This window comes from Cylas formicarius, unplaced genomic scaffold (assembly GCF_029955315.1).
Source record: "Cylas formicarius isolate icCylForm1 unplaced genomic scaffold, icCylForm1.1 PGA_scaffold_7__23_contigs__length_41026272, whole genome shotgun sequence".
NCBI classification, from domain to species: Eukaryota; Metazoa; Arthropoda; class Insecta; order Coleoptera; family Brentidae; genus Cylas; species Cylas formicarius.
The window spans coordinates 30471191-30497403 of record NW_026844352.1 but is presented as its reverse complement, the minus strand read 5'-3'; the positions used below and the strand labels follow the sequence as shown (position 1 = coordinate 30497403).

Genomic DNA, 26213 nt, shown 5'->3' with positions numbered 1-26213 from the left:
AAAACTTTATTAAATATAATGGCAGATCCCCGTTTCTCTAATATTATTAAAGATCCTAAATTTAGGAGGATTCCAAAAGGGCAGAATAAAATGAAAATAGACCAACGATTCAAATCTATGTTTACAGATAAGAACTTCCACTCAACGTATTCAACAGACAAACGAGGTAGACCTATAAAAAAACACTCCAAAGAGGATCTGGAAAAATACTACAATCTTAGTTCTGAAGACTCAGAAAATGATCAGGAAGATATTGGAAAGTATCCTTTAACGTTGGATCAATCAGATTCAGAAAATGATAAAGGAGAGCTGAATATTAATCATAAAAGTGACAAAGATTTATCAGGCTACGTAAAATCTAAATTGAGAGATCTCTCAGTTGATTATGCCAGAGGTGAAGGAAAGCTGTGTTCAGATAGTTCTTCTGATGATGAAGAATCGGATGAGGATATAGAAAACATTCAATTTGATCATAAATGGGGTGAATTAGATGGTGAAGCAGATACAACTGAAGAAGCCACATCTAGATTAGCTGCTTGTAATTTGGACTGGGACCGCATTAGCGCAGTTGATCTTATGGTGCTTTTTAACTCATTTTTACCCAGTGGTGGTGTTATACATTCGGTAGCAATTTATCCTTCAGAGTTTGGAAAGAAGCGTAAGTTTAAAATGTCCTGAATATGTGCTTTTAAACATCCACTTTTTCAGGTATGATAGATGAAGAGGTTAAAGGCCCGATAGAATTAGTAGAAACCAAAAATGATGGAGTAGATGAATCAGAAGGTTCTCATTATCATATGGAAAAATTACGGCAATATCAATTGAATCGTCTGAAATATTACTATGCAATCATTACTTTCGACAGTCCAAGTTCAGCTAATAAAATTTACACCGAGTGTGACAGAATGGAGTATGAATCGAGCTCAACAAAAATTGACTTGCGATTTGTTCCAGAAGATATGTGCTTTGATGATAAGGCAAAAGATATTTGCTATACTCTACCAGAGAAATACCAGCCTAAATTCTTTACAACAACAGCTCTGCAGCAGGCTAAAGTTGATTTGACTTGGGATGAAACCAATCCTGAGCGATTAGAATTTACGGAAAAACTGAATAGTGGAAAAATACATGCGTTTAATGAAAATGATTTTTGTAATTATTTAGCAGGTAGTGTAATTGTTCACCAATCTGGTATGTCTTTAACAGAAGAATACATTTTTAGGAAGTAGTGATGAAGAAGAAGCAGATGAAATAAGTAATGAAGTACAAGAAGTAACAGATATAAAGACTGATACCAAATCTATAATAGATAAGTATAAATCACTACTGCAAGGTATCAGTGAAAATGAACTAGAGAAGAAACGAGATTTTGAATTTGAAATGACTTGGGATATTGGTCTTAAAGAAAAGACAGATCAGTTGACCCAAAGCAGAATTGATAATAAGCAAGAGGGGACACCATTTGAAAAGTATCTTGAAAAACGCAAAAACAAAATCAAAGATAAACGGCGGCAGAAGAAAAATCAAGATAATGATGAAGATAATTTTGATATTCCTTCAGATGTGGATTTAAATGATCCATATTTTGTGGAAGAATTTAAAAAGTCTAAAATATCTAAGAAAAAAAGTGGAAAAAAGAGTGCAGTAAAAGAAGATTCTAATGATGAAGAAGATAACAAGCAGCTACAATTGTTAGTTGCCAATGAAGAAGAGGAGGATCATAAGCACTTCAATTTTAAAGACATACAAGAAAATAATTCTAGCAGTAAAAAGGAAAAAAAGAAAAAACATAAGGACAAGCAACTTGAAGATAACTTTAATATCAACATTGATGACAAAAGATTCTCAGCGTTATTTACCAGTCATCATTACAATATTGATCCATCAGATTCTCATTTTAGAAAAACTAAGGGAATGGAAACGTTAATAAAAGAAAAATTAAAAAGGAAATATAACACTGAATATGGAAAGTCAAACACAAAAAAATCAAAACAATAAAATTGTTATCGGTTTAATCCTTTTTATACACCAGCAAGCGAAATTAATTCTAAAAAAATTACTGAAAGCCCTGAACTATTGTAACTTGTATCATTTTACCAAGTGAGAGTCCAATAAAAATGGTTTGTTTCCTAATATTTATTTTTTATTGAGCAAAAAGCGAAACTAATAATCCCGTCCAAAATTAGTTTCAAAACTCCCTACCTTAAATAGTTACATTTTTAAAATATTCCAATGTTTCGTCCAAACTATTATATTAGCCAAAAATCGATACAAAAAGATGTCAATTAAAGTATTTTCATCTATATCTCAACTCTATTGTGGGCCACTGCGCATGAGTCAGATATAGGGGGGAAATTTCGACGATTTGGCATGACCAAGGCAATAAAAGAAACAAACCAAAGTTAAAACAAATCAACCGCCTTCACGATGCACAACCTCCCATGCAAAGTTTGACTTGAATTGACTAATTTTAACATTATATATTACGTATATTACGTACACCGTGTAGATCCGCTTATTATTGTTTTTTACTTATATCGCATGTATTTAGTAAATAGATATTAACTTTCTAAGTGCAAATTTCCATGAAATTAAATAATAAAAAAAAAATAGAAATATATTCTCTACTTTTAAGTGGGGACACTAACATAAAATACCAACTTTTTTTTGTTTTAAGAAAAATTCATTGTACGTTTAAGGGTACTGTGGATCTTACCCTATACACTGTACAGGGTGGACCAAATTACTTGTCTCTTATGGGGTATATTACCGTATATTGCAAAATCCAAAATTTTGGTCTATAAGCCCATAGGTACAAAATTTAAAATAAAATACCAATCCCTTTAGTATAGGGTGTAAATTGACTTGGGTTTTTGATAAATAAATTTCGCTTTTCTTATTATGGAGGGCTTAAAGAGTAATCAAAACCAATTTTTCTTTATGAAAGCTCAAAATATTGACTATGATGATTTCGAGGCCTTATCAGATCGTATACTTTTCATGCTTAAATGTATGTGCACTGAAGAAAATATTACAAACATTCGTGAACATTTAAGGCCGTTTTGTAAAAATTTGGTTTATAAATGAAAAAAATCCTTTAGGAAAGATACCGGATTTTTGCTAAAGATTCGCTTTTGGCTTAGTGTAAAATTTGGGTGGCCAAAATTTTGCAACAAGAGCTCGTGTAGCAGTAGCAACAAAGGATAACGAAAACTCTTTCAACATTTGTTTGTCAACGACGGAGGACCGAACCTTTGAGGGAGAGAAATATTAATGACAAATTATTTCTAAAACTATTGTTTTTAGGTTCGATAAAACAAAATATTAATAAAATTATGCAATTTGATCAGTATCACACAACAATATATGAACCTGAGATCGGCACAAGGTGAACACTAATATTTATCGGTACTACTACCAGATCCAGCATGCCAAACAAGAATGTTTACCCCCGAAAAGTTCAGTAATGCTAAATGACACCTTTGCAAGAATAACACATTAAAATAAAAACAAATCAAATTAGGTCCTGGATTTTAAAATTTCATTGAATTAGAATATTTTGATTTCAAGCTACTTTTCTTTATAACGCTTTGTAGTGTCTATGTCAGTTTCTATCTCAGAGCAAAATGTAAAATGAGAAAATTGTCATTCGCCAAGTATCTTCAAAACTAATATAGAGGTTTGGATGATGAATCTAAATAATTTGCTTTAAGAATATGTTCTACATATAAATAGGTTGTTCGAAAACTGAAATTATGTAAGAACGTTAACCAGTCGATTTTTTTTCTTCTTGCAAGAGTTGTTTGGCATATCAGGAATACACTGTATTTAAAATTTTCAGTTAAAAATTGTTAACGGCATGTCTTATACTTATATCAAATTGAAATAAATATTGGAAATTAGTGAAACACACATTTACTGATTTTAAGTTATTTCGCATATCGGGGACTGTTGCAAAATTTTCAGTAAAAAATTGTTAACTGAACGTTTTATACTTATATGAAACCGCAAGAAATAATTAAAATTAGTGAAACACAAAATTTATCACTAAGGCAAAAACAAAAACTAACCAAAACCAACCAAAGAAAAAAATGAACCCTGCAAGCCCGCAATAGGGATATTTCTATTATTTTATATTAACGGGCCCACGCTATAAAAATCTAAATGGAAACATTTTGTTCATTTTAATTTCAACTATTTGCAATAAAATAGAAAATTAATGATACACTTGAAAAAAAGAATTCCTTACGTATTACCTAAAATTATATGTAAAATAACACGTTTAACTACGCTTCTGTATTTTACCTGTCAGCAGTCATCTCTTTTCTTTTGACTTTTGTGTTTGACATTTCTTTTTCCTTGGGAAGTTATTTGAAATCGGGAGAAGTATGTGATTTCGATTTTTATTCCAATGATCCTTTCAGATAATTAATTTTAAAATACAAAACACCACGCTTGATGTATCATAACATTCACTCCCAACAATATTTCCATTGAATTTTTTCCATAGGTTTGACTAAACCTGAATTTTTGTAGGATGTTGATGCCAAAAAAGAACAGGGTGACTATTTATGAGTATCTCTTTAAGGAGGGTGTTATGGTAGCAAAGAAAGACTACCATGCTCCAAAACATCCCGAATTGGAAAGCATACCAAATTTGCAGGTTATTAAAGCTTTGCAATCTTTGAAATCGAAAGGTTATGTAAAGGAACAATTTGCTTGGAGGCACTATTACTGGTAAGTTGATATTAGAAAGCGTTAGTTTTTGTCTGATTTGGTCTACTTTTAATTTGGTCTTACAGGTATCTAACAAATGCGGGAATTGAATTCCTTCGTACATTTTTGCATTTGCCACCGGAAATTGTACCATCTACTTTAAAGAGACAAACGCGCACAGATATTGCTAGGCCTAGACCAACAGCAATTAGACCAGAAGGTGGCCCTAAAACCGCTGAAGACAGGACTGGGTATAGGAGAACACCTGGTGGTCCCGGTCCCGATAAAAAAGCTGATGTGGGTCCTGGTACTGGAGATGTAGAGTTCAGACCTGGTTTTGGACGCGGCAGAGCCCAATAAAGTGTAATTTAGGAATATAATTTTTTAATTACATTTTATGCATTTTTTTCGTTCCTTTGAAAGGTCTGCTGAGGCAATATTGTTTAAGAAAGATTTACCATTTTCTCGCTTTCCTGTAGATCTATGATATAGAGGAGGTTCAGACACTCAATAAAGGACTGCGTACAATAACATTTCCCAAAAGTAAATATTTTAAATGGGGGATGTTTGTCATTGACATTGGTCATTTGACCATATACATTATTTGCCTTCAATTATTTAATTTTTTGAATACAATAGCTGCATATTGATATTCCAATGCAATGGAGAGTTGAAAGTGGCTCAGACACTTTTTTATTCACTTTTAAAATATTTTAATTTTTCAGTACAGTTAAACATTTTATTGGGTCAAAAAATAAACAGATAGGCACTGTATACAATGGATCCTATTTTTTCGAGTGCTTTAATCCATGAGGAATATAAGTCAATATTGGTATTCACCTATTGATTACTAAGCCCTTTTTTTACCTAAAGTAGAACATTTTCAGGCAAATGCTGATTGGAGTCTAAAGACAATAATGTATATTTCGTATAATCCACATACAACTTCTTATCATCATGAAGAATATTTATATTTAAAGGGTTAATAGGTTTCACCAACAGAAAGGGCATGCGGAAATAAAATTAAATATTGGGGTTTTGTTTCTTTCTTATATTCCTCCAGTATTCTCCATACAAAGTACTTACCTTTGCCTAAACAACAATATTTCGGCTAGGTCCATTAAATTATTTGCAGAATGAATAACACGAAGAAAAAAAAAAAGGAAAAAGTGCATAGTAAGGTTTCAAATGTTGTATATTTTCTTTTATATAATACTTAAATCTAATTATAGTTGTATGTTCAAATAATAAATTAGGAGGGAGTGTTGAATAAGTTTTCCTCTTTTTAAATCATTTTATTGCACTGGCTTGGATAAGATTGTCACGGGGCCAGCACTCTCGCACACGCACTCCACAACGGCTCTCTTGTGGAATGTAACACATGAAAAACAGATGATATATATATAAATTATAAATATATTATATAAAAACAAACAGGTGTTCAACATCCAGATAAGGGATGAGACCGCCATCACATATTAGCAACCGACACGCAGTCAGTACTTACGAATCTATCTTTTACTATACAGCTTCACTAAAAAAAAGTCACATAGTATAAAACGAGCAAATAGTTGCGTAGCTATGCCTTTAGTGGGCGGGGTAACAATCCATATTTAAAACACAGCCTCGCAAAGCCCAAAATACTTTTAGGTATTCTCTCTTCGTTTACAGTTAAATTGCTAAAAATTATACATAAAAATGTACAGTTTGTATGAAACATATTTACAAAAATTTCAAAGTGTTTCCCGTATACTACACAATATATAATATATACATTTTCTCAGCTGCTCGTAACTTATCACTCGTTATCATGACATGGTTTGTACAGTAATCACTCCAATTTGTTTTTCTATTTTTTTCAACTTGCTGTCACTTTATCCTAGCTACTCATAGCTAGTTTTATGGTTTGCATCCTGACTGACCCTAAGGTTTTCCACCAGCTGGACAGTCATTCGTTCGGGACCGTATTATATGAGGCTAACAGCGCCCGGCACCACTAAAGCTGCTCCACGAATTTGCTCAACTGATCCTGAGGGGTCATGGGAGGTACTTCGCTGTCTTGACTGGCCGTTCCGGCTGGACTAGCGTGTGGGTGCAGCGTGCTCGTGTGGTTTTGGCCCAGTAACATTTCGGAAGATGCGAGATCATGAGGTGAAGGTTGGGGCCCTCGCGGGCTCGACACAGCCTGGTTTCGTGGCGATACGGAAGGTCGCGATGGGCTCGGTTGCGGACTTCTAAAATTAGAAAAAGTAGTTGCCCATATAACAAACTGCCATTCAGTTGACGGTTATTCTTTATTATTAATATTTATTTAATAAGGCCGCTAACATTAGTATGATGACTCAATCAGAAGTGACAAATGTCGAAATAGCAATGGCTACAACCTACCAAAAGCCTCGAATCGCTCCCAAAGCCTTGACCAAAGTATTGGAAACGTTCGAAATGACTCAACAGTGATTAACGAAGCCGATATCTTTAAGTGACACTTTGCGCATGCTTAATCAATGCATAATTGGGTATTTTAAAGGGAACAGTAGATAAAACATTAAAATATCCTTGTACAACTGAAATATTTTCAGGACCACATCTATTTTTCTCCAAATCTGACTATGGTAACTCTAATGTTATCTATATTAATATGACCTGATAGGAGATCACATAGATTGAATTATACAGGGTCATGTGCTCTATCGGTATAAAATATTTTCAAGTATGCAGTGCTGCCGCTTCTATATAAACGTTGCAACATCTTGCTTAGTGTAAATGGTACCCTCTGTATATAATTTCGTTTGTAAACTCGACTCAAGAAATTAGATTTTGTTCAGGTTTATAAAAAATAATTTCCTCGATTTTTAAGCAATTTGGAAAACTTGACGAAATCTTAATAGTTCCGTGGTTTAATTAGGCGAAAAGTCTAACTTTTCCAGACAGTTTCTGGGGGCTTAGGCATTCGTTCCTGCACATTTCCATTTTAGACGAAACTTAGAAGGTGTTTCAATGATAAGAGTTTATATGACAGTTGTAGACACACGATTTATTGATTTTTTAAACACCCTGTACATTCTTTCATTTTCGAATTGTTCAAGTTTCTCGTAACGTCTTTGAAATAAAAATTAATTTTCATGATTTTTACGTAATATTACGAAGAAAATTTCGCACATAGACAGAATGAACTTCGTATAACCTCATTTTCATTTCATTTGCGTTTGTTTCAAACTATTTCGCTATTTTTCGGCCTCCGACGATAATAATCCAAACAGATACGAGAAATAAATTGCTAGGTTGCGCTGTTGACAAGAACGTGTAACAAGCACTTACGTTGAAGCTTATGAATAACAAAAAGTTTTTAAGGATTGAAAGATATTTTATCGAATCAAGTCTACATTAAAGCCATCAAGGTTTTTGTAAATCCCATGATAAAAATAATAATAAAAAAAGTTTTAAAATCAGCCAAATTGCAAATATTGATTTAAGAAGAAAACAAACCAAAATTAAAGATATAAAATTGAAACCAAATTTTTGTTGGAAACCAGTTTCTCTATCAATATGAGGATTTTTAGCGATCCAAAAATATTTATTTCTGCCATTACAATGTCCATCCTTGCTAAATTTTGATTCATCTGTTCATATAAGTCTGCCCATAAAATATCAACTTCCTGGCATTTAATTAAAAGCGCGGCACAAAATTCGGTTTTTGCATTTTATAGTTCTCAAAATCGTCTGAATCTATCTCCGCGTAAATCTTCTTCGACATAAAGTTGAGACGATTCGGGGTCAACTTCAAAATAAGCTAGATTCGCTTTCTTGATTGGTCGTCAAATGCTCGATTCTATCATGTACATCCGCTATTTATATAATTATTTTCAATTCAAAACTTTTTATTATCAACAGGATGCAACATAGAGCACTTCTCATTAGAACTTCGACATGTTCCGCTAATTTTCTTATTAGATTGACCATAAATTATAAATAAGTTCATAATTACTTTTGTTGAGTTATTATTTTGCTCCAATTTATTTTTGGAGCTTGACCAAAACTCCAAAGTCTTCTTTGTGAACAGAGTAACAATTTAAAAAAGGTCAACCTTTAATAATTTTGTCAGATTATTATAATTAAAATGGATGTCGAAACAGGCCGAAATATTTGGAAAGAAACTAAAATTAAACGAAAATTAATTTTTACGGAGTTTATTCTATGTGCATAACTTTCTTCGAAATGACGGTGTTACGTAAAAATCATGAAAATTATTTTTATTTCAAAGAGGTACGCAGAGGGAAACTTGAACAAAATTGGGTTAGTTTCTCTCCCTGAATTCGAAAATGAAAGAATATACAAAGTGTGCTATTATGAAACTCAATAAACCGTGTTTATAGAACTCCCGTCATTTAAACTAAGCAAGATGTTGAAACGTTTATATAGAAGCGGCAAAACTGCGTACTTTACAGGAACCCACCAACAAACTGTACAATTTAAAGTAAATCCCTTGGTCCATTCCCTAGATACTTCTAATAATCCATCCCTTGTACGCCACCCGGTATATTATCACACCTATAACTTTATGGCAGTCAACAATTACATTTGCTGTCATTTTTTGTTTATTATCCTGTTTAGTACTCCCAAAAATTGTATCTTATGTTCCGTCAGTACTGATTTGTAGTGTTAATCCCATTTATTCTTTTCAATGAAGTTAACATTCGTTATATACTTTTTTTTCTGAGACTTTTCAAAAACTTCCAGGCCTGTGTTACTCTCGTTCCTCCTAAGTATCTTTCTATGTTTTCACACTTTTTCTCCCATATTTCATTCTTTCTTTTGGCAACTTCTTTTTGGCTTCTCTGCTTAGTTGAAGATAAATTTCACGGTCTTCCGGATTTTTCGTGTTTGGCTAGTTATGATAAACTCTTTTCTTTTGCTCAACTTTCCCCTTTGGTTTTTCCGAGCACAACTCCGGCTGTTTTTCTTTGTCTCTATGATTCAGTCCCAAAGCTTCTTTGGTCGCCTGCTCATATTCTTCTTCGGTAGTTTCGTTTTCCTTCATTTCTGCCAAGTCTCGTCGCTAGCCTTAGTTTGTATAAAAACTGAACCGATTCTGGTGCTAGCCTCTCTAAATGATATTTTTTATCGGTTTTAGAGTGTTCATGATTTTCCGACGTTTGGCTTTTCCTATAATTTATTATTATTGTTGCCACTAGTGGATCATGGTTCGATCCACATTGGGCTTCACGATTTACCCTCACGTCCTTTGTTTGAATGAAGTAATCTATTATTGATGCTAATTTTCCTTTGGTTGTTCCCAGGAGAACTTATGAATGCCTTTGTGTGGATAAAATCCATTCATTATTTTCATGTCCATGTTCGCAAGACGTTCCCCGTTTTTATTAATTCGTTCTTCGCCCATATCTTCCAATAACTTTCGCTATTTCTTCCTTGCCTACTTTGGCATTTAAATCGCCGCCGCAAAATTATTTTTTGCAGCTTTGAATTGATATGATTAGCAATGTTCTCTCTAGTAGACAAAATAGTATGATCGCTCTGCATGGCATCAAAGATCTTCGCAGAGGTTCAACAAACCTATTAACATAAGTTACGTTTTGTTCTATTATTTCCCATTTGAAATTATACCTATAAAGGAGCAGCTTTTTTAAATATATTTATATTTAGCAATCTTTTAGTTTCAGTTTGATTCAATTTAATATTTATATTTCCGATTATTTTTGGATTTTTTTTGCACTCAATTATTTGCCTTTCATTCAAACCTGAACAAACCAACACTGCACCATAATGCTTTCAATTAATTATCATAATAGCTACAAGTTTGCTACAAAAAAAAATAACTGCAATTTAGTTTACCTTATGGGGGGCGGGCTGCGCACGCTCTGCATGAGTTGTTGCTGTACTGACGAAATTCCCTGACCTTGCGGTGGTCCCATGACGCCCTGAGGCGACTGTACAGGCGGCGGTGTCGGCTTCAGACCCTGCATTGGGGAGTACTGCTGCTCCCCAAACGAATTGTAGCCCATGTGGGGTTGCCTGATCGCGGGCAACCTCTGCTGGTAGGAAGAACACGCGCCCGGCTGTTGGAATCCCTGCTGCTGGGCCACTTGCTGCTGCTGCTGATTGTTTCAAAACATGTTATGAACATCGAGCGACAGATTCAACTTTAAAGTTTTACCTGTTGTTGCTGTTGCCTTTGCATCGCCAAGAGCTGCTGATGTTTGTACCACTGCTGTTGCTGTTGCTGCTGCTGCGTCAGAGGTTGACCGGGACCGCCCGGTCCCTGAGGCAGACTCGGTTGGGCCTGGTTCAACAGGCCACCTTGGATGGTCGCCATGCGATTAGGGTGCTGCTGCTGGGCAGCAGGATTCTGCGTATTCAGCATGTGTTGGAGTTGTTGTTGGGAGGGATTCGCGCCACCTCCTTGCATTTGCTGAGCTTGGGCCTGAAGAACATTTTTGATAGGTACATAATCTAGGGGGCTGTCCAAAACAGGTATTACCTGCCGCTGCTTGATAAATGCCGCCATCAGCTGCGGATTGGCCTTGAGTATCGACAGGATCTGCTGTTGCTGTTCGGGGCTATGTGGTGACCTTAAGGTGTGCATGAGCTGCTGCAACGCCTGCTTCTGAAGCATGTTACCCGCGGCGCTAACGGTACTGCCCATTGGGCCTACCGCGTTAGGTGAGGCCCCCGTCGCGCCGGGTCTCACTAATCCCGCGACACCGGGTTGACCGGCAGCAGTCGCTTGCATATTCGGCGGCCCAGGCTGTCCCATTTGACCGGCACCTACTCCTGCGGCGCCCTGCTGCATTGGTTGACCCGCAGGTTGTCGTATGCTCGGACCTACGCCGCCCGGATACCTTTGTTGCCACTGCTCCATAGGAAGTAGATTTCCGCCTAGAGATGATAAAAAATAATATATGCTTTAAAATGATTTTTCCTTTAAAATTATTTAAAAAATTATGGATTTTTTTTTTAAGTAAATTTCTATTTTATAAAATAAATCGTTGGACTTTTTAAAGAAACTTCCACAGGCTACTGGAATACTTTTTATGAAACTTCTGGATTCCTCCTGCGTCGGTTTTTGTTGACTCGAACTAGCTAACGTTTCATCAATCATCCAGTTGGCTTCTTCAGAGCTTGACTGAAACTGGCTCGCATTTTACTCTGTACCTGCTTATATATTGTTTGAGGCGGGCGGAGCTAAATGAGGGGCATAAACACAGTCTTGGATGACTGATTCCCATATTGGTGAAAGGTAGAGACCTGAGGCACACATATAAACAGGTCGTAATAGATTTTTAATTACCAGTGTACGGTTAGGCCAGTAGTTTCTTTGTAACAGCTTGTTCAGTTAAACTTTCAACAAGATTAATAAAAATTTTAGAATATCATATTGCCTTTAAACCTACATATGTTATCAAAAATTTGTTCGATTCGTTGATAGACAATGTTCTCACTCAATCACATCATAAAACAAAACTTGCTAGATAGTTTAATGCTTTATTCAGACAAATATTATTTATTATTTCTTGGTCAATTTTATATTGCTAAAAAAGGATTCATTATGGGAAACCCACTTAGTCTACTACTTGCAGAAAACCTCCTGTGAATAAAAGATTTCCTTGGTGGTATAGATACGTAGAGGATGTTTTTGCTTGTTTCACTGGAACAGGGAGACACCTGCAGTCTTTTTTGAATCATTTAACTCCATACATAACTGTATAAAATTTACCATAGAGACGGAACTGGATAACTCTTTAACCTTTCTGGACTTAACTATTAACTAAACCACAGAACAAATTAGATTTTTCCATTTACCATAAACCCTCACACACGGACACAATAATACATAATAACTCAAATTACCCTTACACACACAAAATTGCTGCCTTTTATGCTTTTATTATCACTTTCTAGAAAAATTTGGAAAAAGTATTAAATATTATAAAACAAATAATTTTTAACAATAGTTATGATCCCTCTTTAACATTGTAACTAAAAAGCAGTTTCAAATTACTATGAACCAATAAGACACATAGGAGAACCTAGCAAGAAAATTTCGAAGCATCTATCTAAATTGTTCTTGATTGCTTTTAAACATGAAAACGCCATAGGACCTTTTTTCAAAAACAACAAAACTAAATTAGGAAAAACTCAAAAATGTGGGGTGTACAAGTTGAAATGTGAATCATGTCCCAAAATTTATATCGGACAAACAGGTAGAACGAACATTTAAGAAACGCATTAACGAACGAATATATAAAAGTGACTATAAAAGTAAAGTTCAGATTTTAAATATGAATTTGAATAAAATTTGAATTCAGAAATGAACAAGTTTAACGATAATTTTGATATTTTACATAATGAATTAAAGAGTAAAAAACTAAATTAACGAATAATTAGATCTATTACTTAATGACCAATTGGATTTAAATGCGTCTCCGTTGTTAAACTAAATTTACAACCCGATACTAAAAACTAAAAATCTATTATTACCTGTTTTTATATATGTATCGGAATATGGTCATATTTTGTATTTGATAAAAGGCACGGTGTTGCAGAAACAGCTGTCATAAACCAATAAATAAATAAATAAATGTGAAAATCTGAATATATTTTGTTCTAATTTAATTGTAGAAATAAATAGTAGAAGTAGCTTAATATAAGCAATTAACGTGGTTTTACCTTGAGCTCCACTAAGATGACCTCCCATACGAGCTATAGGCGGAGGCGGCATATTTTGCCCTCCGACTTGGCCAGGCGTCACTTTGCCATAGCCAACATGCGGCGCTTGTTGACGGGCAGCTTCCTCCTGGACTTGCTTGACCACTTGCAGCACATTGGCGGGCGGGGTTTGGGTTCCCGGTTTTAGACCAATGCCCGGTGGATGCGGAGACTGAATGCCCATCGCCGGGTTGGCCAGCCCTAAAGAAAAAAAATCGACTGCAATACAGAAAAAAGATTGCAGTCAATGACTATTCATACCTGAATTCATTCCGCCGGCGGGACTTATCGCCCCGGGCATCACCTGCTGTACATTGCCCACCCCCATGGGCACGCTACTGTTTGCCCCGGGCATAGCACTGGTTGTAGGGGTGGTCCTCGACATAACCGCCATACGTCTTCTCAGCAATTGGGCTTGTTGTAATCTTTGCTGAAGCTGTTGTTGCTTTAATTTGTACTTTATATTCGGACAGAATGGCACTGGGCACTAAAATGGAAAAAAAGACCATTAACACAACTACTCATACTGACTACACACTTTAATTTTACCTTGGTCTCTTGGCAATTTTTAGCATGATAGCAGCACAAGGCAATAAGTTGCTTGCAAATAGGACAACCACCGTTTGTTTTCCTCTTGCACACTTTTGTGTGCTGCACCACGCGTTTCATCTTCTGACAACTGGGCAATCGGCAGTTGGCGTCTCGGCATTGACAGGCGTGCACCAATGATTGAATGCACCTCTGCAAATAAATTACATTTAAAGAAAGGTTTATAACTGTACAAGCATTATTCGAATTACGAAATTCGAAAAAATCTGATAACAAAAAGATTTGCTATCAGGTTTACCTGGATTGACAACTTCCTGATCTCATTTGGATTGGCCTTGTTGTCGCTTGGCGAGCTAGCATCGTCCAGCCCCAAGCCAAGTTTCTCCATGCGATGCGGGTGGCCCTCTTTTTCATAGCATGGCACGCAGAGGTCAAAGTCCTCGCATTGCGTACAGTGGTAGCGGGTTTCGACATTGGACTTGCACGAGTTGCACGTGTAAATAAACTTATCCTGGCCTTGGTTGTGCAGCTCATACAACATTGACATTGTACTGTATTTGGCGCGACGTAGCGACGAGAACTCAAAATGCTTTTCGCGAGCGAGGGTGAGAAAAGCGTCGCGACCGTCCATAAGGTCGCATGCGATAAACGGATCTGGGTCTTGGATTGGCTAAAATCGATGTGCTTTGTTTATTGAAGTTTTGATAGAATCATCTTTAAAGCACCCTACGACGAATTAATTATAATTATTACCTTTAAACTGGCAGCTGACTGAACAGAATGCAATCGGATAACAAAGAATACTTCTTTGTGTTTTTCCATAGTGGCGAATATTTTGGCAGACAGATCATTGCCAGTTTGAGGGGTATTCGACTTTTTGTTACTGTTTTTCCTTTGGTTTGCTTTGGATTTTGTGCTTTTCTTCGCCTTTTTCTGACCTTTTTTCTTGCCGTCTGGTCCAACCTCACTCTCCTCCATCGAAGAAAAGATCTAAACAAAACCGCACAGCGTGAATATATGTAATATATTATTGGGAATTGGGTCATTACCGCAGCCTCAGCAGCCTCAGCTTGTTTCCTTTTCTCTTCTTCTTCTTGATCAAGCTCTTTAATGCTCTCTTCTAAAACATTGGGCCAGAAATCGCCCTCGAAGTACGGAAGATCCGCCGCTGATCTAAGATTGTCTTCCATTGCTTGTTTGAGAATATCCTAAGCAACATATACAATCCTGAATAACTATGAACACACGAAAGTGGTTTTCATGGTCTTTGACAATGGCAGAAATTATCTTTGAGTCCATAGCCATAGCAATAAATTTGAATTATAATTGACATTGATTGTTTCAATTCTGTCGTTTGAAAGAACACGATTAAAAGTCGACAACCGATATTCAGTTATTTATTTCTCAGTTAAAAGTAAAATTAGATTCTAGATAGCAGTGGACGAATGTGCCAAACTGTTGCTGAAATCATAGGAATTTATGGATACTTGTTGCAGGTACTTTTTAAATATTTGTCCGAAATAAAATTCATTGTTACACTACTTGCAGCAGAAGAGCCGTATATACAAATTTTCATCAGAAATACAAGACAAAAAATGAACGACTCTTACGAATTATATGTTAGATTGAATAAACAATAAAGCTAGTAAAATTTGGGTCGGTATGATAAATTCCGTAAATAAAAATTGACGTTATTCGGTTTACATGTATGTCACGGGCGCTCGATGTTTGAGAAATATTTAATAGTAAAATTGTTCCACGAACCATAAGTATTACTCCAAATCTCCATTACAACTTTTGCAACCACGGTTGCGTTAAAATTTTCGTCGCCCTTTTACAACTTTGCAAGATAGAGATTTTTAAAGATCGAATCCTTGAAAACTTTGCACCTGGGGTAAGTGATCACAAGCATATAAATTATGTACCATATTACTAAAAAAAACTATAAAACATTGTAGTATCAGACCTTTCTGGAAATGCGCTTTTATATCCATGACGGAATAATTAAAAACAGTCGACGAAAGAATGAAAAACCGCTGACGGTGCCAGGTTTACTGACTATGCTTATGCCTCCAAATGTAACACTACTTATTTTACCATTAGACTGAGAGATGTATTACACTTTATTACTAAGCTATATTACAGGAAAAACTACCTTTGGTAATATCCAAAAGTCAACATATAGCAGATACACGTATGCGAATTAACTTAGAAGATACAGTCATACCCTTGTATAACAATTAACAATTGAAATATGTTGGTATAAATCTTTGGGAAGACTTCGTGAAATTTGAAATGGCGAAAGGTCCGAAAATGTAATTGAAGACTATTCGTTTGTTACGAGCTGTTGAACCAGTGAGTGGTAAAATTTAATAGACAATTGCAGTAGTGAAAAATTCTATTATTTTTTCCTTCCTAACAAAAACTAAAATTACTATATATTTTAAATAATAGAAATTATATAAAATAATAAAACATACGCGTTTAAGCAGAATGGCATTTTTTTATTATTAGGATATGGCCACTTTTCACTTACAATTTCAAAAGTGAGAACAAGCATATTAATATGAGGTAGAAAATTTGTTGGTGTTCACACACAAGTGCACTGTAGAAGGCGAGTCAACGATAGAGTAAATAAAGTTCATCATCTCATTGGTTTCAAAATTTATGAGAACATCCTATTTTTACATTTTGTTTTGAATTTCTTTTAAAATTATTCAGCTTTTTTATTAATAATAATATATACCTAAACCTAATAGTTTTTCTATCTATACTTTGTTGGCAGTAAGGCTTTAAAATGTGTATACCAACTAGACAATCTTATCAATAGAATGGTTTGATGCTAGTGGTAGTATTGAATATTAAAAACGGAAAGTGGTAAACCGAATGAGGCAAAAGAATTGAAAATTTTAATTTTTTTTTTTAAGTTTAAGATAATATTCATGTCAGTGACCATCAAGTAGCTAGTTTATGACACATCCCAATCTACCGTTAACCGCATCATTATAAAACACAAACATCCCTTCCATATACTAACTACACCTTTATAAATGAAGCAACAGAGGAATGAAGTTTTTTTGTCCAAAATAATGTTTTCTCATAAGCTACTTTTCGCAATAATGGTGCACTTAATCATCATAATATGCATTATTATTCAACAGTGAATCCATTCTGCGTTCGCGAAGTGCAAAACCAAAACCATTGGTCGCTTACTGTATGGTGTGAAATAAAACACTTTAAAGTTATTGAACTATATTTCAACTTTTTGCAGAATGATTTACTTCAACTTCTTCAAGATATTGACATTGAGATCCAAAAAAAATATGATTTCAGCAAGATGGAGCTCCTTCGCATTACCATCGAGAAGTTCAAGAATTTTTCAATATATAAATACTATACTACAAATATGCCACGAATGTAAAAAATGCTAATTTATATGAGACAAAAAAAACAAATATCAAAATCAATTTAAGTTTTTGCACATTTTGATTAATAATTATCTTAAGGCTTAGACAATGGTTTGAACAATTTGGTAATTTTCTCTTGCTTGACAGTTTTTAAAAGTTCCTTCAATTCAGACTGATACGCACGAATCGCATTAGCAATTAATTTGCTTCTTAAAAATAAGATTTCGTGCCATTCATATCAGGATTACATTCCATATTTTCCAATATGATTTTGAAGGTTCGTAATAGAGCTTAAAGGCCTGGATGATTCCTTGGTCCATAGGTTGAAGCAAAGCCGTCGTGTCACTTTTATGCATAGTTTGAAGTTCGCGAGGATGACCTGGTGCATTGTCCAAAACTAGAAGCGCTTTAAAGCCTAAATTCCGTTTTTTTTTTAAACAAGCTTCAATTTTAGAAACAAAACAATTTCGGCAACAGTCACAAAAAATAACACTTGCAACCCACCCTCTTATTAGCACGCCAAAAGACTGGCAGGTGTCCTAGTTTTGATTTTTTAAAGCTGGAGGATTAAACGATCCGTAAAGCATCAGTGGCTTAATGATACAATCTCCTGATGCATATGAACATAGCAGCAGTGTAACTCTATCCTTTGCTGACTTTTCGCTTTTACAAAATAATGTTTTGTTTGACGTTCTCTTCCAAAACAGTGCAGTTTCGTGTGCATTAAATATTTGCTCAGGTTTGTATCCTCAATCAGCTACTAGGTTTGCCAATTCTTTTGGATATAGTTCTGCTGCAGCAGTATTTCCAGAAGCTGTACATTCATCACTACAACTATCATCAGGTTCTTTAAAATGCGCGGACCATTAGACCACACAGATATGATATGATATGATATGGATGCAAATAACTCTCCAAGGCGTAAACTATCAAGCAACTAGTTCCTCATTTTTTTTTAGTTAATTTTTGTGACGAATGTGAAAGACAAAACAATAAAACACGCAAATCGGCTTTGTCATACGGAACTGCAACATTTAAATATATACTTTATTCATTGAGTAATAAGGTTGCTTTCATTCTGTTTGTTTACCAACAACCATTTAACAACATACTTTAGGCAAATTAATATGATCCATCTATTTTACTTTTTTTATTAGTCCATTTGACGGCATTTACCATTTACCAAGGAGAATGGGGTGGTTACCTATTAGAATCCTTTTCTTATTATATATGTACTTAGTAAATGCGTGAATAAGGAGCTTTTACTATAATCATTACCCACAGGAAAGAACCGGTAGAGCATGGCCCCCTCGATCACATGACTCAACACCAGTAGATTTGTTTTTGAGGGGATATGTTAAAGATCGTGTTTATGTGAATCCCCCAACAACACAAGAAGATATGGAAAATAGGATTCGGGACGCGTGCAGGAGAATAACACCATTTATGCCAAGGAACGTCCAAGAAAATATACGCAAAAGAATATACATGTGTACCCAAGTGCATAATTTTGAACATTTATCGCGCCATAATAATAATTCAAAATGAGATAAGATAAATTGTAGTAACAGTTATTTAATATTCTTTACTTTTTCTGTGAATTTAAAATTTCGCCGTTATTTTCACCAAAATTGCTATTAACTGTATGTTGCCTTATCTCACAAAGTTCTTTCTCCTGTGCATTTTTTAAGCTTAAGTTTTGATATTTTTGTCATGGCCACCTAATATTATAGTAAGTCTTAAACGGAAAGAAGGGTACACATTGGAAAAGTCATATTTAATTAAATGTAAAGATTTTTGAATTTAAAATGATCCAAATATATTCCTTCATTTTAAACACCCTAAAACATCTAATTTAAATTCCTTTGCATATATATTTTTTACCTCAACTTCGAATAACGGTAATATCAAATTTATATTTGTTATATATTTATATAAATTTAATATTTTTTGAAATTAAAATATTGGGAAAGCTATTAGGTTTAGGTATGCATTATTATTAATAAAAAAAGTTGGAAGAATTTCGAAATGAATTCAAAACAACAGTTAAAAATAGGAATTTCCATTAAAAGAAAACATGTTTTTATATTTTTATAAAAAAATGGTAAATACAAAAATTTTATAATAAAGAGGAGGACAAAACTGAACCCAATACACCAGATCTAATAACGATGATGATGAACGAGCGATGAGATGGGTACAGAAAAGAAAGAAATAGTAAAGGCATTTCAAAAATTAAAGAATAGAAAGAGCCAGGGCCATGATAGATAGATAGATAGATAGATAGAACGTGCTACTTAAATAGGGAGGTGAAAAGCTTAACTAACAGTTATCAGCTTTATTCAAGCGTATAGCAAAATGATTCTCTTGTTCAAAAAGGGAGATAAAAAAAATCCCGAGAACCACAGTGGCATAAATTTACTATGTACTTTCTTGAAGTTAACTACGAAGATAATAATGAACAAAATTAATGAATATATTACACTAGCAGATAAATAAAACTTGAAGAAAACCTTTGATCAAATACAATTGGAAGATATAATACACCTTTACAATCGACAAATTCCGTTCAATATCATTAAAACAATTGAAAATATTTACAGGGAAAATGGCATTCGGCAAGAGGACTCTTTAAGCCCGCTTCTTTTTAACATCGTAATGGATGCAATAATAAAACAAGGTCGCAAACTAAGAGGATATAAAATGGTAAATAGGGAAGTGAAAATTCTATGCTATGCAGATGACGCGGTTCTTGTGGCGGAGAACGAGGATGGATGATCTTCAAAGACTTCTGTATAAGTTCAATAAAACAGTCAAATAACTTAATATGGTTATATCAGAGGCAAAAATAAAATCGACGGTCACTTCCAAGTCACCGATCAGATGCAAACCAGGAAATGAAATTCAAATATTTGGGAATTGAAATATCTAGATGCGGAGACGTTCAGACAGAAGTAAAACACCAAGCTACAAGAGCGTCCAGGGCTGCAGCATACCTGAACAAGAACATATCAGAACTGAAACAAAAGCTCAGATATATAAGATTGGTAACACACCTATACTCACCTATGCAGCAGAAACCCAACCTGAGACCTCGAAAACAAAAAGAATATTAGAGACCACAGAACTGAAAATAGTTGGAAGAATAGCGGGAAAAACATTCATGGATAGGGAAAGAAATGAATATATTGGGCGGGTGTGCGGGGGAAAATGACATCAATGACTGGGTGTTGGATTGAAAGATAAAATGAAATGAACACATTGCTCTTATGGCAGAAGAATGAATAGTGAAAATATTGAAGTAGGACGAAGGAGCCTTGAAAGACCTAGGAAAAGGTGGCGCGAGAACCTCCCACATCACTGATATGAAGTAAAGCGGGCAAACAGTCCTATATGCAGTAGCAAGAAGAAGAAATATTTACCGCTTCCTTAGGATCAGGTTGGCTACTGAATATTTTAACATAAAATATTTCTCAAAAATCAAGCTCAGAAAACTGCAATTACGACTATCGACTATCCTGTACATATCGATCTAAATGCTTCTAAAACTGCAGGTAAAAAAAATCTCGAAAATAGATTTCCCTGTCGCGAAGGGTTTGGGCACACCACGCTTGAAGAAAAAAAAAGTATTATTTCGGAACCAATATTTTTATATAGATCTAAAACATGTTTTATCTTACCTTATAGTCGACGATTATCCTCTCGATGATGCCCTTGTCGAGCATCTTCTTGTACCAGTCCTGTAGGCGTTTCGGCTTTGGTATTTTCTGATCGGGCGGATGACAATGGAAGATGTAGTCGTCGCCCTCGCTGGGCGGACATGCCCATATATGTGCCATAGTATATCCCAATTGTTTAACATAGTCCAAGTAACCGAGCAAGATCTCGTGATACACAGCGGTCCTAAACTGTTTTGGTTTAAAAAAATGCACCGAATCGAGATACGCGATGTAAACGCGACGCGTATTGGGCACAGGACACTCGCTCCCGTATTCCTGGACGTGCATACCGAAAAAACACACGTCGACGCCGTCGATCTCTTCAAACGCGAAGAGAGCTTTCGCCCGGTAAGGGAACTCAGCCGACAATTCACCCGACTCGACGAACTTTCCGCGCATCCCGGGCTTAACCTCGACGGTTTTCTCGCTACTTGACACGACCCGGATATGCACTTCGCCCGCTCCCGCTTCCTTTTTCTTCAGGAATATGTTCACCCGATTTTCGATGTAAATGCCCAGATTCGTGACCGTCAATCGTTTCGCGTTGAACTTATTTTCGCGCCGCTTCATGTTCTTCATTTTGAGACACTCCTCGCACGCGAAACCCAAAGGCCAGATCGCTTCATGGTGAAGCACACAAATCTTGTGCAGTTTGCGCCCGCAATCCGTGCAGTGAACGAACTCTTCCATCTCCAAGTGATCGTTTTTCATTTCCTTGAATTGGTCTTTTTTTATTGCCCTGCAAATCAGTTCTTGGGCTAAATAAATTTGCCAACTGGGAATTTGATTATAAGGGAGAAATCGGAATATTGCGATTATTTAACAAACTGAATATTCTAGTATCAAGTTACTAAATTGAGTTAAAACATTAAATTAAATTTTATTTATTTATTAACAGCAAAAAGGATAACACATTTTTAATTATACACAACCCCATTAACTGAAATAATAAAATAAATAAAAAATAAAATTATCAGAAATACCCAAAAATAAATCAATATTTTGCGGTAACCTCTTCACTGACACTAATTTACAAGAGACCGCGGGGCGGGGGGTAACGATAATATAATATATAGTTATAGGCGGATATAATTTATGTCTCAGAAGCAAACCTTGAGAACTTTACCAGCGGTATGAAAGAAGTCTTAAGATTTATTTACATACCTAATTATGATACTTAAAAAGGATAAAAAAAAATTGATTATAGAAAACCCCATAAACTGAAATATAAAATCATCAGGATTACCCAAAAACAAAACAAATCAATATTTTGCGGTCACCTCTTCACTGACTATACCAGGACACACAGGGGGGGGGGGGGGACTATAATAAATTACTTAGTCCCTTATAATATTGAGTTATAGACAGATATGCCTCAAAGGCCAAACCTTGAGAACTTTACCGGCCGTATGAAGGCCAAATTACATATCAAATTATGACACTAACAATGCAGATATACTAAATTTGGGTATCCTATTAGAAGAATATGTAAATTGAAAAACATATAGATTATCACAATTCCCTCAAATATGCGGAAAGTAGTTTATACTTCATTAATTGAATTCACAATTAATTACATTCATTAACTTGGCGTGATGCAAACAGAACCACAATGAGATTCATGTTAACCTACACAATTAAATTATCAATATCCCAAGCGATAGAAAGATTGGACCCCTTTATTACATGATTGTAATGGTGTAACCTTAAACACGAGCTTCTAATTGAAATAAGTACCTAATTACATATGTTCGAAATAGCAGAATCATATATTATTGACACATTAGAACAAAAAAATAATAATAAAAAGCAAAATGTATAAAAAGAATATACTTACGTCTGCGCTTGCGTGGGATCATCACCTAAAGTGACTGTGTCTCCTTGAATATCATTAAAACATTTCTGACAAAACGTGTATCTATCAGATCCAAGACCATAGGCCTTTAAACTATAAAAGAAAATCCAGATAAGTATCTGCTCCCAATATGGATAAATCTACATATAAAGGTAAGAAATACATTTTTATTGATAGATATATTTTTTTAAATATGGATGGCAAAAACTTAGAAAAGGTGCGTTTTCAATTTGACAATGAACAACTTACCTGTTCTGGTAACTATAGTATTTGGCATCCCTAGGAATGGTACACAACTGTTTCCCATAACAGCAGAGTACTTGAGGATTGAATGTGTACTTCCTGCCGCAGCAGTAGCCCATGGACTGCATTACGGGATCAATCTCCTGTTCAAAAATCTCCGACAACTGAAACAAATAATAGGCTGACTTCCTGCGAGCACCTAAATTCGGCTATGAAACGCTTACCTTCGTGCAGTACCGATAGACGCGGCTCGTTTTCCTGTTGTAGAGCCAGGCATTGTCAAACATCTGCCATACATCGTCGACGTACTCCCACGGATCTTGGTATTGCCCAATATCCAGTTTTCGTTTGATGGTAGACAGGTCCATGGGTTTCTTCACAATGTCAAAGTAATCAGGGATGCCTAACGACTGAGGATCGACCGGTTGTCGGAAAGGTATACTCTCGGGTTCATGCCGATACAATTTTTCTAATATCGGCATTAGCTTTTGACGCAACTCATCTGGTTTAAAAACTACAGAACAAAAATATCAGGATAAAATACACTTTAGGCAACACTATACCAACCTTTAACTTTCTTTCCGGTTTCGCCGCCTGATGACGCCGCTGTATCCGAAATCTGGGGTTTCATATCCATGGAGCCATCCCCTTGAGTATCGTCTTTAATTGAGCACTTTTCATCCTTAACCACATTCGACCCGTTCTCATGTAGAAATTCCGATTTAATTTCCGTTTTAATTTCGCTTTTAACCTCCTGCATGTTCTTACCACCAGAACTGTTCTCGTTCTGGTTGTCAATCAGTTCACTTTCAGGTTCTTGCTTAATTTCCATTGGTTCCATTTTTATTTGGTCTAGTTTGCCTTTGGTGCCACCCGAAGGTGAAGGCGAGTCTTCGTTTTGTTCCGCGGCCGCCATCACGGCGGCCATCTGTGATGATAGAGAAGAAGATCGGGGCGCATTGAGCGCCGCCCTTTCAGCATTGCTCATTCCTTTACCTAATGCAAATGCATTTATCAATGTTGCTCAACCTTTTCATAAAATAATAATAATAATAAAAAAAGTAATTACCTAAGCTTGCCGCAGTTGCTGGCGATGCTTGGATAGGAGTAGCAGGCGCTGGCGACGGACCCCTGGAAGAGTTGACAGACTTTGGACCAGTCACGGCATGCGGCGTCGTGACCCCTTCGCTAGATAGCCTTGGGGTCCCGTTTTGCTGCGTCGACTGATTTGGCTGAGCAGTCGGTTGTTGCTGAGGTTGTTGAATAAAGCTGGATGGGGACGGGGTGATCCTATTAGGCTTTAACAGTTCATTGAACTGATTCTGCTGGTTTGTGCCAGCGGGAGATATTTGAGGCAAACTGACTGGACCATTGGTCACAAACTGACTGTTCCCCGCCGATGTGCTGCTTTGCGAGAGGGGATTACTGAACGGTGATAGACCCGGGTTAGACGTAGTCGGACTGGGTCCCGGTAACCCAACAACGTTCTGCTGTTGAATTTGATTTTGCTGAGTGGCCGCACTCGTTTGCTGTACCGGGAACACCATCTGATTTGTCTGTTGGTTCAGAACTCCCAAACCTTTGTAAAAAAAAAAATGAATTTGACACTTTAATATGTAAGAAAAATTATCCATTCTCTCCTACTTTAGACACACAAGATAAAAAAATGGCTATGCCAATATTTATACTTGAGAGAAACATATGACTTTATAGCCAGGGAATTGTTACTGGTTAAACTTATGCTGTAAGGGGGAATGTAAACACGTGGATAGTCAGATTTATCATAAATAAAGCATAGAATAGTGCTTCAAGAAGGAAATAAACAAATTGAATCAGATATGCAACAAAATCGGTATAGCACGGGAAAGTAATCGCAATACAAACATTATGCTGAGGACACAAACTTCATACCTAATTTGAATTTTACAAATCGTAATAACAAATGAAGAAAAATCTTTTTTCTTTACAGACAACTAGTTTGAATAGAGTATAAAACTAATTTTTAAGAAGAAAACTCTACAAAATTGAAAAACCTAACAATATTGTACTAAGAGAAAGGAATTTTAAATCAGACAATACCAAAAAAATTTAAAGCATATTATTTATATTAGATATACAGATGTTTAACGCTGACCAACATAGGTTATGGAATAAGAATAGTATCTAAGTATAAGATTCTAAACACAGTGAAAATTGCAAATGCAAATTGAGTCGCTTTTGAGATATAGTGTGTTTGTTTTGGGACAGTAGGTCAGAACAATAGAGAGCCTTTGTGGTTCAAAAATAATCAAAAAGTTGTTCCGCTCGCAATTTGAAACATCCGCAATCAAACTGAATATTCGCGAATGTATTCTCCGATAGCGGTGTTTCTAGACATGCCCGCTTTACCTGCAAACTCAATATTTACATGTTGAACCTTTAACCAACTCATTCTATCTGCATAAGAGACAATAAAGCTTTATTAGTGGCTCTGTTATTTTTTTGTGGTGTGCGATTTGTGGAAAATGACCGAATGAGACAATTACGATGAAAGCTGGAGGTTTGTAGATGGCGAATTATTAAATGCAATTTAATGTAATTTTTATTGGGTCTACTGCAGGAACCGATAAGACATTTTTACAGTATGCCCTCAATCCGGCAATTGAAACTGAATTGCAATCCACAAAGGCACTGAATCGCGAACTATACCAACCGAACTATTTTTTTAAACAATATCAACACATACATTAAAACAATGCAACCATTCTCAAATTTACTTGCAAACAATAGTAATATTTTTTCCGTCAGAAGTTTCATTGAATTGTAAGATCGCCAATTAATAATATGAACTTCTCATCTGACAGTATAATAAATTGATGCGACTTCGTTTGGTGCAGTTGTCCATATGCAAGCTTTATATGGGCGGCAAAAAGTTACATTGTGAAAATCGGGCGGTAAATTTTTTAGATGATAGTTGTTAACTAAAAAAGCACTCACAATAAATTAATACCCAAACCAACA

The 26213-nt window shown here is 35.5% G+C and overlaps 3 protein-coding genes across 5 annotated transcripts in view; 2 read left to right on the top strand and 1 right to left on the bottom strand.

The window, feature by feature from the left end:
• Positions 1 to 4: 4 nt before the first annotated feature.
• On the top strand, positions 5 to 2304 carry LOC132705046 (ESF1 homolog). Its single transcript, XM_060675470.1, has 3 exons — positions 5 to 658; positions 709 to 1167; positions 1223 to 2304. Exons 1-3 carry the CDS (start codon positions 19 to 21, stop codon positions 1996 to 1998), a joined length of 1875 nt encoding a protein of 624 aa, XP_060531453.1. The 5' UTR covers positions 5 to 18; the 3' UTR covers positions 1999 to 2304.
• A 2008-nt stretch (positions 2305 to 4312) lies between these two features.
• LOC132705043 (small ribosomal subunit protein eS10-like) lies at positions 4313 to 5109 on the top strand. The gene is made up of 3 exons (XM_060675465.1): positions 4313 to 4386; positions 4537 to 4737; positions 4803 to 5109. Exons 2-3 carry the CDS (start codon positions 4538 to 4540, stop codon positions 5074 to 5076), a joined length of 474 nt encoding a protein of 157 aa, XP_060531448.1. The 5' UTR covers positions 4313 to 4386; position 4537; the 3' UTR covers positions 5077 to 5109.
• Positions 5110 to 5232: 123 nt separating this feature from the next.
• The window catches only part of LOC132705040 (CREB-binding protein), a 32668-nt gene continuing 11687 nt past the window's right edge, over positions 5233 to 26213 (bottom strand). For 2 of the 3 annotated variants that reach the window (XM_060675460.1, XM_060675462.1), the window contains 16 exons: positions 24283 to 24792; positions 23781 to 24209; positions 23438 to 23727; positions 23220 to 23377; positions 22953 to 23063; positions 21077 to 21854; positions 15039 to 15197; positions 14743 to 14979; positions 14288 to 14659; positions 13990 to 14181; positions 13702 to 13927; positions 13402 to 13641; positions 11213 to 11610; positions 10889 to 11155; positions 10567 to 10829; positions 5233 to 6950 (listed from right to left, as the gene is read on the bottom strand). In XM_060675460.1, coding sequence (XP_060531443.1) covers positions 6713 to 6950; positions 10567 to 10829; positions 10889 to 11155; positions 11213 to 11610; positions 13402 to 13641; positions 13702 to 13927; positions 13990 to 14181; positions 14288 to 14659; positions 14743 to 14979; positions 15039 to 15197; positions 21077 to 21854; positions 22953 to 23063; positions 23220 to 23377; positions 23438 to 23727; positions 23781 to 24209; positions 24283 to 24792 — 4868 coding nt within the window. In that variant the 3' untranslated portion in view covers positions 5233 to 6712. The remainder of the gene's footprint in view (positions 6951 to 10566; positions 10830 to 10888; positions 11156 to 11212; positions 11611 to 13401; positions 13642 to 13701; positions 13928 to 13989; positions 14182 to 14287; positions 14660 to 14742; positions 14980 to 15038; positions 15198 to 21076; positions 21855 to 22952; positions 23064 to 23219; positions 23378 to 23437; positions 23728 to 23780; positions 24210 to 24282; positions 24793 to 26213) is intronic. The other variant, XM_060675461.1, reaches the window with a different exon arrangement.